The 14,720-nt window shown below is 48.5% G+C and overlaps 1 protein-coding gene across 1 annotated transcript in view; it reads right to left on the bottom strand.

Moving 5' to 3' along the window:
• LOC126091987 (vacuolar protein sorting-associated protein 54) overlaps positions 1-14,720 on the bottom strand; it is a 146,929-nt gene that overhangs the window by 107,610 nt on the left and 24,599 nt on the right. Inside the window, exon 2 of the mRNA XM_049907353.1 lies at positions 14,101-14,404. Coding sequence (XP_049763310.1) covers positions 14,101-14,404 — 304 coding nt within the window. The remainder of the gene's footprint in view (positions 1-14,100; positions 14,405-14,720) is intronic.

Below are 14,720 nucleotides of genomic sequence, written 5' to 3'. Positions count from 1 at the left end.
TAGGAAAACCGGCAGTGGACCCCGAAGACCCCAACCATAAAGCGCAGAGAGGATGTGATGGCGCCATGTTGTATCGTACACCTTCCGCATGTCAAAAAAGACAGCTACGAGGTGCTGACAGCGGGCAAAGGCCGTACGGATGGCTGACTTCAGGCTCACCAGATTGTCGGCCGCAGAGCGGCCTTTACGGAACCCACCATGAGACGGAGCCAGAAGGCCCCGAGAGTTGAGTACCCAACTCAACCGCCGGCTCACCATGCGTTCGAGGAACTTGCAAAGAACTTAGGTGAGGCTAATGGGGCAGTAGCTGTCCACCTCCAATGGGTTCTTGCCAGGTTTCAAAATGGGGATAACAATGCTTTCCCATCATTGTGATGGAAACTCACCTTTGACCCAGATATGGTTGTAAAGGTCGAGGAGGCGGCGCTGGCAGTCCACTGAGAGTTGTTTCAGCATCTGACAGTGGATGCGATCTGGCCCGGGAGGTGTATCAGGGCAAGCGGCTAGGGCACTGGGGAATTCCCACTCAGTGAATGGGACATCGCTCTTTAATGGAGCGGAAGGCCAGTGGGTAATTCACAGAAGCGGAACTCAGAGCAAAATGCTCTGCCAAGCGGTTTGCAATTATGTCTGGGTCAGTACAAACTGCTCCATTCAGTGAGAGCACAGGGACGCTGACAGGGGTCCGATAGCCGTAGAGGTCCCTAATCTTCGCCCAAACCTGCGATGGAGAGATATGGAGGCCAATGGTGGAGACACACAGTTCCCAGCACTCCTGCTTGCATTGGCGAATAAGGCGGCAGGCCCGCGCACGCAGCCGTTTAAAGACTATGAGGTGTTCTATTGAGGGATGTCCCTCGTGACGCTGGAACGCCCGTCTGTGATCTTCAATCGCCTCGGCGATCTCAGGCGATCACCAAGGCACAGTCCTCTGCCGAGGGGACCCAGAAGAACGGGGAATGGCAGATTCAGCGGCAGTATTGATGCCGGTGCTAACCAAGTGAACCACCACAGCAATGGCTTCATTAGAAAGAGGCACAATAGTGACCATGGAGGAGAACAAGTCCCAGTCAGCCTTATTCATAGCCCATCTGCAAGGATGCCCAGAAGAGTGGCGCTGTGGCAGTGACAGAAAGATCGGAAAGTGGTCACTACCACACAGGTCGTCATGCACTCTCCATTGGACAGACGGTAAGAGGCTAGGGCTGCAGATTGAAAGGTCGATGGCTGAGTACGTGCCATGAGCCACACTGAAATGTGTGAAGGCACCATCATTTAAAAGGGAAAGTTCGAGCTGTGTCAATACATGCTCAATGGTCGCGCCTCGACCTGTTGTCACTGACCCACCCCACAGAGGGTTATGGGCATTGAAGTCACCCAGTAACAGGAAAAGTGGCGGAAATTGGGCTATCAGTGCAGCCAGGACATGCTGTGGGACATCACCATCCGGTGGAAGATAAAGACTGCAGATAGTAATAGCCTATGACATCCACACCCGAACAGCGACAGCCTCTAAAGGTGTTTGTAGAGGGACAGACTCGCTGTGAAGGGAGTGAAGGACGTAGATACAGACACCACCAGATACACTTTCATAAGCTGCCCGGTTCCTATAATAACCCCGATAGCCGCGGAGGGCTATCTTGAAGAGCAATGCAGAGGAAAGGGTGAAGGCTGAGAAGTTGTCGGAGCTCAGCAAGATGGTGGAAGAAACCGCTGCAGTTCCACTGGAGGATGATATTGTCCACGGCTGAGAAAGGCGTGAAGGGACTGGGGAGGCAGATTACGCCGCTGGGTCACCTGCTGCCTCCGATTGAGCACCTGTGCAAGTGCTATCCATTGTGTCCGAGGGACTGGCGAGATTGAGGTCCTCAGCAGACGCCAGAATCTCCACCTCGTCCTCAGACGCAGAGCTGGAAGGTTGCGGTGGGGTGGGTGCCACCGCGAGTTCCTTGGGCTTAGAGCTCTTCTTCTTGGATTTCTCACGCTGCTCCTTGGGTTTCACTGGCTGTGAGGGCTTCTCCGATTCAGTCTCTGGGACGGAGGAGGATCGTGAAGCCCTACGACCAGCTGGTTGTGGGCACTTATGCCACTGTCGGGGGTCAGCCTTCCCGCTTGTGGAAATCTGGGAAGGGAGGGACCCAAGGGACGCCTTGCGAGCGTGAGAAGCCGAAGAAGTTGGACGCTTCTCCAGCTTAGAAGTGGGGATGGATGTCCCCGATATGTGTGTGTGTGTGTGTGTGTGTGTGTGTGTGTGTGTGTGTGTGTGTGTGTGTTGGGGCTTGGGGGGGGGGGGGGAGGAAGCCGACTGAAAGTTGCGTAACTGATGGGTCTAACACAGTTGTCGTTGGAGCGGCACAGGAGGAAGTCATTCGCATAGGATGGAGATACAGACTCAGGATAGGTCAGTCGGTCCAGGGTCTTATATTCCATGATTTTGCAGTCTTTCTGTAAGATCCTGCAGTCTGGTGAGCAAGGTGAATGAGGCTCTCCACAGTTGACACAGATGGGAGGCGAGGCACATGGAGTATTGGGATGTGATGGGCATCCGCAATCTCGACATGTGAGGCTGGAAGTACTGCAGGACGACATGTGGCCGAACTTCCAGCACTTAAAGCACCGCATCGGGGGAGGGATATAGGGCTTGACGTCACAATGGTAGACCATTACGTTGACCTTCTCCAGTAACGTATCACCCTCGAAGGCCTGGTAGCAACCTGATTGTTCCTCGGACCCCGATGAACATGCCGGACGAAATGAACACCTCGGCGCTCTAAGGTGGCGCACAGCTCATCATCAGACTGCAAAAGTAGGTTGCTATGGAAAATAATACCCTGGACCATATTTAAACTCTTATGTGGTGAGACGGTAACATTAACATCCCCCAACTTGTCACAAGCAAGTAACCTGCGTGACTGGGCAGAGGATGCCGTTTTTATCAGAACTGACCCAGAGCGCATTTTGGAGAAGCCCTCCACCTCCCCAAACTTGTCCTCTAAATGCTCTACAAAGAAAAGAGGCTTTGTGGGCATGAAAGACTCCCCATCAGATCTCGTACAAACTAGGAAACGGGGCGAATAACTGTCACTGCCATTTTGAGACTTAACGCTCCTCGCACAGTGTGGCCAGGGAGGGGAACGTTTTCGGATCGTATTTATGAGAGTTAAATTGTCCCGAGAACGCTTAGAGACTGTTGGCGGATGACCACCAGCGAGAGATGATGTACCACACTTCATTGCGGGTCATCCGCCCTGATGCCACCCACTCCGACCAAGGACCTCCCCATGGCCGCCACCCAGCCTCAGCAAGGGCCACCTGGTAGGATGGCCACTGCCGGGAGTCCCGATGCCCCAGTGAGATAGGCATCTACTCCTTGGCATATGTGGGGAGTTAACAGCGCAGGCATCAGCAGAGCGATCCCTGTGTTGTCAGGGGGCTAAAACCAACAGGGTACATGGCGGCCCCACCACAACGGAATGGCTACCGTGCTGGATCTTAGGTGCAAAAATGTCCAAGGTCGTCGTCGCAGCAAAGAGCAACACTGCACAGTGCAGCGTGCTAATCGCACCCAGGGACGTATCCTCACCCAAGAGATGGAAAATGAGCGGGACAGCATTGCAACAACGAGAAAGCCGGCTAAAGGTCTCAACCCACGACAGATACGGTGTACCATGTAAGGCGCCCTTCCCCAATTGGCTCGCTCTTCGGAAGAATTTAGAAAGATGGAGGTCAAACCCGAGAGGGGACCATCACACAAGGCCGAAACTTTTGAGACTCCTTTTATTCGCCTCATATGACAGGCAGGAATACCGCGGGCCTATTCTTACCCCCAGACCCGCAGGGGGGTTCTGGAAACTATTTCCCTAAACACTCTTTCTATGGTTAGGGTCCTAACGATTGCAATTCATCACGATTCCTCATAGCAGCTTACAAAGTATGGACACACAAATTAAATTTTATTGGATACTCATACATCACGACATTAGTTAAAGTCTCATTTCTAAAAGAGCAAACATTCTACAGCAGTGCTACTAATAAAACATGTAGTTTGCTTTGCCTAAAAAACTAAGTTGTACCTTTACTGCCTTGGTGCATACTATCTGTGGTACGTGAAGTTGGGTAGAAGTAGTGAGAATCAACTCTAAGCTGGACTGCAGAATCATTTTCTCTTATAACTAACAATAGAGTTATTTACCCCACTGGCAGCAGCACGTAGTGTAAACAGTAATACTGGCAGCATACAGAGTCAAAGAGGACTACACATAAAATTACATTTTCAAACAACGATAGTGATCAAGATAGCTGTCATTACTGAACTTTTGAAGCGTTCCTTCTTGATATTTTTTGGAGGAAATTTTTTAAACTCCATAATTTTCATTTTCTTAACTGTTTACAAAGGTCAGTTACTTTAACAGGTATTATCTTTCTAGCAGTCTAAAGCACAATCTGGACTTTATGGTTTGCAATCACTTGATTTTCCAAAGGGGTAACTTTTATGGATGTTGTGGGAGTGCCATTTCCATTTAATGGCCAGTCCTTTTTTACCATAGATTTTCATGCCCAAATAGTAAGCATACTCCACAGAAGTCACACACAGTGACCACAAAAGAGAGTAACTCCTATTTTCAGTTAACAGCATTCACAATTGCAGTTACCTGTGTTACACATTGGTTACACAGCACTATGGAATTTGACCATAAATGTTTTCCACACTATGCTGTATCATATATAGGATGATTATAATTAAAGTTTAACTTTCAAAATGCTGTAGAAATAACACCACTGGTCAGAATAACGTCAAATTGCAACAGAATATTAACGGAGAAGGGGGGAAAACCTAATGTAGAAGAAAAAAAAATAGTGTGAAAATTTATCAATTGATGGCGCTGTAGGTGCCAGAATACGTAAATGAAAACACCCGCCGTGTGCACGAACCATTGAAGTTGGTATAAAAATGCCGGGTACACGGCTTTTCCTCCTTTCATGTCTGCGACGTTCACAATTAACTGTCTCAATGCAGGATCGTGCTCTGCTTGCAAAGCTGTATTACAAGAATGATGACTGTGCACACGTCACTCTGCAGAAGTTATGGACACTGAAGGGTTTGAAAGAAAAGGCACTGGTCTGATGACTGCCATGGGTCTGGAGAAAATGATTCAGAAATTTGGAAAGACAGGTTCTTTTGGTGTGCAACCTGGTAGAGGGAGGAAACGAATTGATTTGATGTCAGTGGAAGCGGTGGCCACAGCAATGCAGGAGGAGACAAGTGGTAGTGTGCAATATGTTGTGCACAGAGAATTGCCTGAACACTGGACACACCTGTGAGCTTGGTGTGTAAAATCCTATGAAACATCCTTCTCTGCTATCCGTTCAAAATTACCCAGGTGCAAGAGTTGCTTCCTGTTAACCTGCCAGCAAGAGAGACCTTTGCTTTAGAATTTCTTGCTCACATGGAAGTGGACAATGATTGGCCGTGGGAGATTTTGTGGACAAATGAAACCCACTTCCATCTGACAGGATACGTCAATACAAAGACTCGTCAAATATGGGTAGCGGAAAATCCACACACAAATCAACCAGTACCACTTCACCCTGAAAAGGTCTCTGTGTGGTGGAGGTTTACAGCATCATTTATCATGGCGCCATATTTTTTCGAAGATACAGGTGCTTTCGGTCCTGTTACCTGTACTGTCACTGGTAAACGCTAAGTCTTTTGCGCAACCACATCATTCCAGCTCTCCAACAGTGTGGATGGGATTATTTTTATGCGAGATGGTGCACCTCAGCGCATTGCAAATCCAGTTAAGCAGCTGCTGAAGCACCATTCTGGAAATGCTAGAATTCTCAGCCGGCATTTCCCTACAGCCTGGACATCCCTATAACCTAATCTTAATTCTTGTGACTTCTGGCTGTGGGGCTATCTGAAAGATGCTGTTCAGTGTTCCAACTGCAAACTTAGCTGCACTGAAAGCACGCATTGTGCAACACATTCTGAACATGACACCGGAAACACTTCAATAAGCTGTGGAATGTACTATTTCTCAATTTCAACTTGTTGAAGAAAACAGTGGATAGCACATTGTACATGTTCTGTGCCAGTCACACAGAAATTAATAATCTGATTTGATTTTGACTGATGCTTTTTATGCAGTTTTTGGCCTCAGGACAATTAAAAACTGATTTTTCCCATCCGAGGTGCTACGACCTTGCCGTGGTGGATGGGCTTACATAGCTAATAGTATCACACCTTTACACCCATGCATACTGAGTAGTACAGTTTGTTTAACATCAAAGGTACACCTTAGGCATTGTTGTAAGATTCATTTGTCATTCGTAGGCGACCACTATTAAATTATGATGCTTACAATGCCATCTCTTGCTACATTCTGTAACTATTAATTGTTGTTCTGTCATACGTTTTCCCCGTTCTCTGATAATATTCCATTGCAATTTGATGTCATTCGACCAGTGGTGTTATTTCTACAGGGGTTTGAAAGTTGAACTTTAATTATAATCACCCTGTAAATGGCCACTGAATGCTTTTCTGTGGCCATTTTCCATTTTGATTTATTTATCCTTGCATTCAACTGTTTCTTTCACGGCATGTCTGTGGAAAGGGGAGGGGGGATAGAAGTTGTGAGAGAAAGAGTACCTTGTTCAAGTAGGTGATATCCATGTTTCTGGCACTGTGACTGCAATTTCCAACATGAAATCAACAGTAAATTGTTTTCTTCCATTCATTTTACACTCTACTTCTTTATCTACTTTCAAAAATCCCAGAAGACCATTGGAAAAGTATTGGTTTGTTCATAATTTTCTATGGGTAGTAAATAAAGTTAGCTGGTATTTTATTTCATTAAAATTCAAACCGCTCTGAGCACTATGGGACTTAACAACTGAGGTCATCAGTCCTCTATAACGTAGAACTACTTAAACCTAACTAATCTAAGAACATCACACACATCCATGCCCGAGGCAGGATTCGAACCTCCAACCGTAGCACTTGCGTGGTTCCAGACTGAAGCGCCTAGAACTGCTTGGCCACAGTGGCCGGCAGATTTGTTGGCTTTTTCAAGTTACAAGCAAACTGTCACATTACTACCTAATCTAGGCCTCGGGTTATGCTACAGGTCAGACTGTCAGCTTATCAAATTTTCTTCCGTTCACATCATTGGCTTCGCCAACTCACAATCAAATAGTTACATTTCAATCTAACCTACGTCTCAGGCTACATTAAAGCTAAGTATGCCACCAATCTAATTTTCTTTCATTCACCAAATAAATATGAAAATCAGTAACCAACCTTGAAATTCATAACGACCAGATCAGTAAACATTATTCTGTTACTCTGCATATCAAAACCAAATTAATCAATCCTTATCTTCTGCCCAAAGAAATCATTAGATTCAGTGCTTTTCAGTAGCTACAATATACTATAACCCAACTGGCAACAATCAACGCCAACAAATTGCCAACTTCGGCACGCAACACAAGAGCAGCCAATTCTGTGAGTGCATTTTAATAGATAACAGTCACATACAAGGGGAAAAAATGTATCATAATTACTTCTACTACTTAATATTATCTCGCCACAATGTACTGAACTTGCTTTTTATTCTCAAGTGTTTCTTACTCCTAGCCTAAACAGCATTCTCTTGTATAGCTTCCTCTTTCTTTCTATCATTCCTGCAATTTCCTCCACATTTTTCTATCTGGAATGCAAAATACTACAAAACAGTTTTCCTTTTTTCTCTCTCTTTTCCTAAGAGCTATTTTGCTCTACGTAACTGCCTGTTTCCACATAACTGACAGTAGAATCACATTTTCCCTAATACAATCTTTTTGTGGTTTTAGGGCGCACAACTTCAATGGTCATTAGCGCCCAGACTACGTTAGGAAAGCACCACGAGGCACAAGTTTAAAACAGCAACTAAAAGGGAAAACACGATAAAAGACTGACTGACAGGCATAGGATTAAAAAAAAAAAAAAAAAAAAAAAAAAAAAAAAAAAAAAAAAAAAAAAAAAAAAAAAAAAAACAGCATAATCAAATGTCCTTACAGAGGTTGGTAAAGTTGATAAAACGAAAAACGCGAGCAGCTGCTCGTGGATCATCCGCTAAAATGGCATCTAGACTACATGGCAGGCCAAGATCAAGACGCAGTGTGTTAAAATCCGGACAGGACGTTAAAATGTGGCGGACCAACAGCAATTGCCCACATGGGCAGAACGGCGCCGGCGCAGCCGTCAGCAGATGGCGATGGCTGAACCGGCAGTGTCCAATTCATAACTGGGCCAGAACTACCTCCTCCCGCCGAGAAGGGCGGGAGGAGGACGTCCAAGCCAAGGGAAGAGGTTTCAAGGCCCGAAGCTTGTTGTCCATAAGTGCAGCCCAATCGGCATGCCACAGCAATAAAATGCGCCGACAAATGACCCTGCTACAATCTGACGAAGGGACACAACAAGCTGTCCGAGGCTGGAGGACCGCAGCCTTGGCCGAGGCATCTGCAGCTTCGTTCCCAGGTATACTGACATGGCCAGGAACCCACATAAAGCTAACCGGAGAACCGACATCCACCAGCTGCTGAAGAGAGCGTTGGATCCGGTGCACGAAAGGGTGAACCGGATACGGACCACTGAGGCTCTGGATGGCGCTCAGGGAATCGGAGCAGATGACATAAGCAGACTGTCGGTGGCGGTAGACGTAAAGAACAGCCTGGTAGAGGGCAAAGAGCTCAGCTGTGAAGACCGAACAATGGCCATGGAGCCAGTATTTGAAACTTTGTGCCCCGACAATAAAAGAACACCCGACCCCGTCATTGGTCTTAGAGCCATCTGTATAAATGAAGGTCATATTAATGAACTTCGAACGAAGTTCGACAAAACGGGAGTGGTAGACCGAACCGGGGGTAACCTCCTTTGAGAGCGAGCTGAGATCAAGGTGAACGCGAACCTGAGCCTGGAGCCAAGGTGGCGTGTGGCTCTCGCCCACTCGAAAGGTTGCAGGGAGTGAAAAATTAAGGTGTTGAAGGAGGCGACGAAAGCGAACTCCAGGGGGTAGCAGGGCAGAGACATACAACCCGTATTGACGGTCGAGAGAGTCGTCAAAAAAGGAATGATAAGACGGGTGGTCGGGCATTGACAGTAGCCGACAGGCATACCGACAAAGCAGTATATCGCGCCAGTAGGTGAGTGGCAATTCACCAGCGTCAGCAAGAAGACTCTCGACAGGACTAGTATAAAACGCTCCGATCGCAAGACGTAAACCCTGATGTTGTATGGAGTTGAGGCGGTGTAAGATGGATGGCCGTGCAGAGGAGTATACGAAGCTCCCATAATCCAGCTTGGAGCGGACGATCGACCGATATAGACGAAGTAGGACGGTTCGATCCGCTCCCCACGACATACCACAGAAAACACGGAGGACATTTAGAGAACGGGTACAACGGGCAGCCAAATATGACACATGTGGAGACCAGCTAAGTTTCCTGTCAAATGTAAGACCTAAAAATTTTGTTGTCTCCACGAATGGGAGAGCAACGAGACCGAGTCGTAAGGATGGTGGGAGAAACTCTATGTATCGCCAGAAGTTAATACAGACCGTCTTCTCAGCAGAAAAACGGAAGCCATTGGCGACACTCCAGGAGTAAAGACGGTCAAGAGAACGCTGAAGACAGCGCTCCAGGAAACATGTACGCTGCGCGCTGCAATAGATGGTAAAATCGTCCACGAAAAGGGAGCCTGATACATCAGCTGGAAGGCAATCCATTATTGGATTGATCGCTATGGCGAAGAGAGCGACGCTCAAAACTGAGCCCTGTGGCACCCATTCTCCTGGCGAAAGTTGTCTGACAGGACAGAACCCACACGCACCCTGAACTGTCGATCCATCAAAAAGGAACGAATAAAAAGAGGGAGGCGACCGCGGAGGCCCCATGTATGCATGGTGCGGAGAATGCCCGCCCTCCAACAGGTGTCGTAAGCCTTCTCCAAATCAAAGAACACAGCTGCGATCGGGCGCTTCCGCAAGAAGTTATTCATAATGAAGGTCGACAAGGTAACCAGATGGTCAACAGCAGAGCGGCGCCTACGAAATCCACATTGTACATTGGTAAGTAGGCGTCGAGACTCGAGCAGCCAAACCAAACAAGAGTTAACCATTCGCTCCATCACTTTACAGTCACAGCTGGTAAGCGAGATGGGCCGATAACTGGAAGGCAAGTGCTTGTCCTTCCCCGGCTTAGGAATCGGGACAACAATCGACTCGCGCCAGCATGTTGGAACATGTCCCTCAATCCAGATGCGATTTTAAGTACGAAGAAGGAAACCTTTACCCGCACGAAAAAGGTTCTTCAGAATCTGAATATGAATAGAATCAGGCCCTGGAGCGGAGGACCGTGACCGGGCAAGTGCGTTTTCGAGTTCCCGCATGGTGAATGGGGCATTATAACTTTCACGATTTGAGGAGCGGAAGTTAGGTGGCCTAGCCTCCTCTGCTTGTTTTCGGGGGAGGAAGGCAGGGTGGTAATGAGCAGAGCTCGATACCTCTGCGAAAAAACGACCGAAGGCATCGGAGACATCCTCAGGGGCCACAAGGACATCATTCGCAACCGTCAAGCCAGAAACTGGTGAGTGGACCTTAGTGCCAGATAGCCGGCGCAGGCTACCACAGACAACAGAAGAAGGAGTAAAACTGTTGAAGGTGCATGTGAAAGCAGCCCAGCTGGCTTTCTTGCTTTCTTTAATAATACGACGACACTGTGCACGTAATCGTTTATAATTGATACAATTCGGCACTGTAGGGTGGCATTTAAAGGTGCGTAAAGCACGTCGACGAGCACTTAAAGCGTCTCTACATGCTGCGGTCCACCAGGGGACCGGTACGCGACGTGGAGAAGAAGTAGGGTGAGGGATGGAATATTCAGCAGCAGTGAGAATGACTTCCGTGAGGTGTGCGACCCGACGATCGCAGCTTGTGAAGGTTTGATCCTGAAAGGTCGCCCTGGAAGAGAAGAGCCCCCAGTCTGCTTTGGAGATGTTCCAACTAGATGAGCACGGAGAGGGGGTATGCTGCAGGAGATGGATAACACACGGGAAGTGGTCGCTCGAATATGTATCAGAAAGTGCATACCACTCAAACCGGCATGCAAGTTGGGTAGTACATACAGAGAGGTCTAAATGGGAATAGGTGTGAGATGTGTCCGAAAGAAAAGTAGGGGCGCCAGTATTGAGGCACACATGATTGAGCTGGTTGAAAAGGTCTGCTAACAGGGAGCCCCTCGGGCAGGATGCTGGAGAGCCCCAAAGGGGATGGTGGGCATTGAAGTCTCCAGTTAACAAAAATGGTGCAGGTAGCTGAGCTATAATTTGCATCATGTCCGCCCTGGTAACGGCAGACGACGATGGAGTGTAAACGGTACAAATGGAAAATGTGAAAGTGGGAAGAGTAATTCGGATGGCAACTGCCTGCAGGCCGGTGTGCAATGTGATGGGATCGTAGTAAATATCATCCCGGACCAGCAACATAACCGCTCCATGAGCCGGAATACCTACCACAGGGGGTAGGTCAAAACGTACAGAGGTGTAGTGTGCCGAGGCAATTTGATCGCATGGGCGTAGCTTCGTTTCCTGGAAGGCTACGACGAGCGGACGGTGCAAGCAGAGCAGCAACTTCAAGTCCTCTCGGTTGGAGCGAATGCTGCGAATATTCCAGTGAATAAGTGCCATCGTAAGAAGAAAAGGAAGATGAAAGAAGGGGTCACCTCGAAGGCCGCTGAGGGCCTGGCTTTGAGCGAGCACTGCCGCCGCTATCAGTAGGCGGACAGTCATCGTCCATGTGTTCTATAGGTTCATCGGCCATCTTGGCAAGATGGCCGGGAGGGGGAGCTTCCTCCGCTGGTGAACAGCCAGATGTTCGGCTACCAGCGGTGCGGCCAGGCGAAACGGATGACTGCCTGGGGCGGCAACTGCTGGGTGGGGCAGGAGAAGAAATGCGCCGTGGCGGAGAAGGAGAACTGTGCTTCCTATGAGCCTTCTTGGAAGTTCGTTTGGTGGAAGTACTGGTTGATGGCTGGGAGGTCGAGGTACGTAGGAAGTCTGCACGGGACAGTTCCTTTTTGAAGGCCCGTGCATCTGACTTCTGGGTCTTCGTCTTAGCAGAAGCTGATGAAGGGGCTTGTGTCTGTGGGGTGATGGGAGGAAGAGGAGACGTCGACCGCGCGATCTTAGCACTGGCCGAACGGACGACCGTGGTGCTGAAGGTCAGATCGCATGTCTGGGTTGCCACCTCCCTGGTAGTCCGAGGAGAGGCGAGGACAGCACTGAATTTACCCGCTGGGAGCAGCGTGGGCTTCCTACTAACAAATAGCTTGCGAGCAGCCGAGGTGGACACTTTCTTTGACCCAAATTTCTTGGATACATCGTTCTTCCTTATAGATGGGACAGTCGCAGGAGGACGCTGCAGGGTCACCCTGACAGTTCACACAACGAGGAGACGGAGGCGGACAGTCACCCTCATGGGCGTCCCTGCCACAAGTGACACATTTAGCCGCATTGGAACAAGACTGGCGAGTGTGATTAGAACGCTGACACTGGTAGCAGCGCGTAGGTGTCGGGACATAGGGGCGAACAGAAATAACCTTGTAGCCCGCTTTGATGCGCGATGGCAGCTGAACACTATCAAAAGTCAAGAAAAGTGTCCGGGTCGATACAAGGTCATTGTTGACCTTTCTCATGACCCTATGGACAGCCGTCACGCCCTGCTCAGCGAGGAAAGACTGAATCTCCTCGTCAGTCAATCCGTCGAGAGATCTAGTGTAGACCACACCACGAGACGAATTCAAAGTTCGGTGAGCCTCCACCCGGACAGGGAACGTGTACAGGAGTGTGGCTCGAAGCAGTTTCTGTGCCTGAAAGGCGCTCTCAGTTTCTAGTAGCAAGGTACCATTACGCAACCTTGTACAAGACTTAACAGTACCGGCTATGGCATCTATGCCCTTCTGGCTAACGAAAGGGTTGACAGAGGAAAAATTCTTTCCGTCCTCAGACCGAGAAACGACGAGGAACTGTGGGGCAGGCGGTAGTACCTTTGTCACTGGTGGCTGGTCATATTTCCGTCTGTGGGCAGAAGTCGAGAGAGAAGAAGAGAAATCCATTGCGGAGGAATCCCCCATGATTGCCAGCGTCTCCGATGGTGCGCTCCTTCCTTGTGGGGACAGTCTCAGAGGGCACTCCCGCCTTAGGTGAATGTTTACACCTCAGGTCACACCTCCCGAGAAACAGACGGAGGGACCAATCGGCATGGTCAGAAGGTATCAGCTCAGGCAATCACCCCTCCCTGGGCCTGGCCTTTACCAGGGGGTACGTGCGTGCCTTACTTGTCTACCCAGGGCAGGGAATTACGCGTTACCCCGTCACCGGCTACGCGTGCAAACGCGTGGGTCGGCCTTCAGGCGCGCACAGGGAGAAAGGAAGAAGAGGAAAAGGAAGAGAGAGAGAGGACAGACTGTCTCAAACGCCGAGGCGGAGACCAGAGAAGGCAAGGAGAAGAAGGCAAGGAGAAGAAGGCAAGGAGAAGAAGGCAAGGAGAAGAAGGCAAGGAGAAGAAGGCAAGGGAAAGAGTAAGGAAGACGGTGAGATGGAGAAGAACAAAGAAAGGAACCAACCAAAGGAAGGAAGAAACGAGAAGTGAAAAACCAAAAAGACCACAATTTAGGTCGTGGAACCGTCCGTCTCCGGACGCAGGTGCTAACTACCACCTTGAGGGGGATGGACTCCTCTTACGACAGGCAGGAATACCGCGGGCCTATTCTAACCCCCAAACCCGCAGGGGGAGCTAATACAATCTGTCTGACTAATCAATCCTAGGAGCCTAACTTTTGCTTTTGTGTGTTTTTCCTTTATGCAAATCTCTAAAAGAAGGGCCTTATCATTTAGAGTATTTACAACTTGGTGACAACTGTACATTAGTATTTTTAAAGTTGCTTACATAAACTTCATTTGGTACAAGAGGCCATCCTTAGTGTAATATCTGGTCCCATTCAACAACTTCTTGTTCGAAATATACAGTTATTGCTTCATATCTTCTACATAGGAAAGATACATACTTGCTTCCCACGGCTAGGGTCATTGAGGACTGCAGGCAGGTTCTGAGATGCTGAGTACACAGTCCATGGTTGCGAGTGTTCAGCATTCTGTTGTTGCTGCTGCAGCAGTAGCAGTTTGCTGTGCCGCCCCAGCATTGCTTGGTGCCTCGCAGATCGTGGCTGCTGCACGTGATGGCGCAGAACATGCTCCTCATAGTCTTGATCACTCACACCTTCCACAGGAAGCGATGGACACACACCATTCAGACCGTAACGGCATACAAAGGACCCTCCCTCTTTCGTACAGTGATGTTCTCGCAGATGTCTGGCAACATAATAGTTTCATAATATAAAAGATAATGAAGGAATATATATCAATGGGCACAAAAACAAGCAGACATCAGAGCATCAGTTTCAATAAAATATTACCATTAGAATATAGGCGTTTCACATGATGACTGTAACTGCTTAGAACATTGTACAGGGTGATTCAAAAAGAATACCACAACTTTACGAAATTAAAACTCTGCAACGACAAAAGGCAGAGCTAAGCACTATCTGTCGGCGAATTAAGGGAGCTATAAAGTTTCATTTAGTTGTACATTTGTTCGCTTGAGGCGCGGTTGACTAGGCGTCAGCGT

This window comes from Schistocerca cancellata, chromosome 7 (genome assembly GCF_023864275.1).
Source record: "Schistocerca cancellata isolate TAMUIC-IGC-003103 chromosome 7, iqSchCanc2.1, whole genome shotgun sequence".
NCBI lineage: Eukaryota > Metazoa > Arthropoda > Insecta > Orthoptera > Acrididae > Schistocerca > Schistocerca cancellata.
This window is presented reverse-complemented; position numbering and strand designations above follow the sequence as displayed.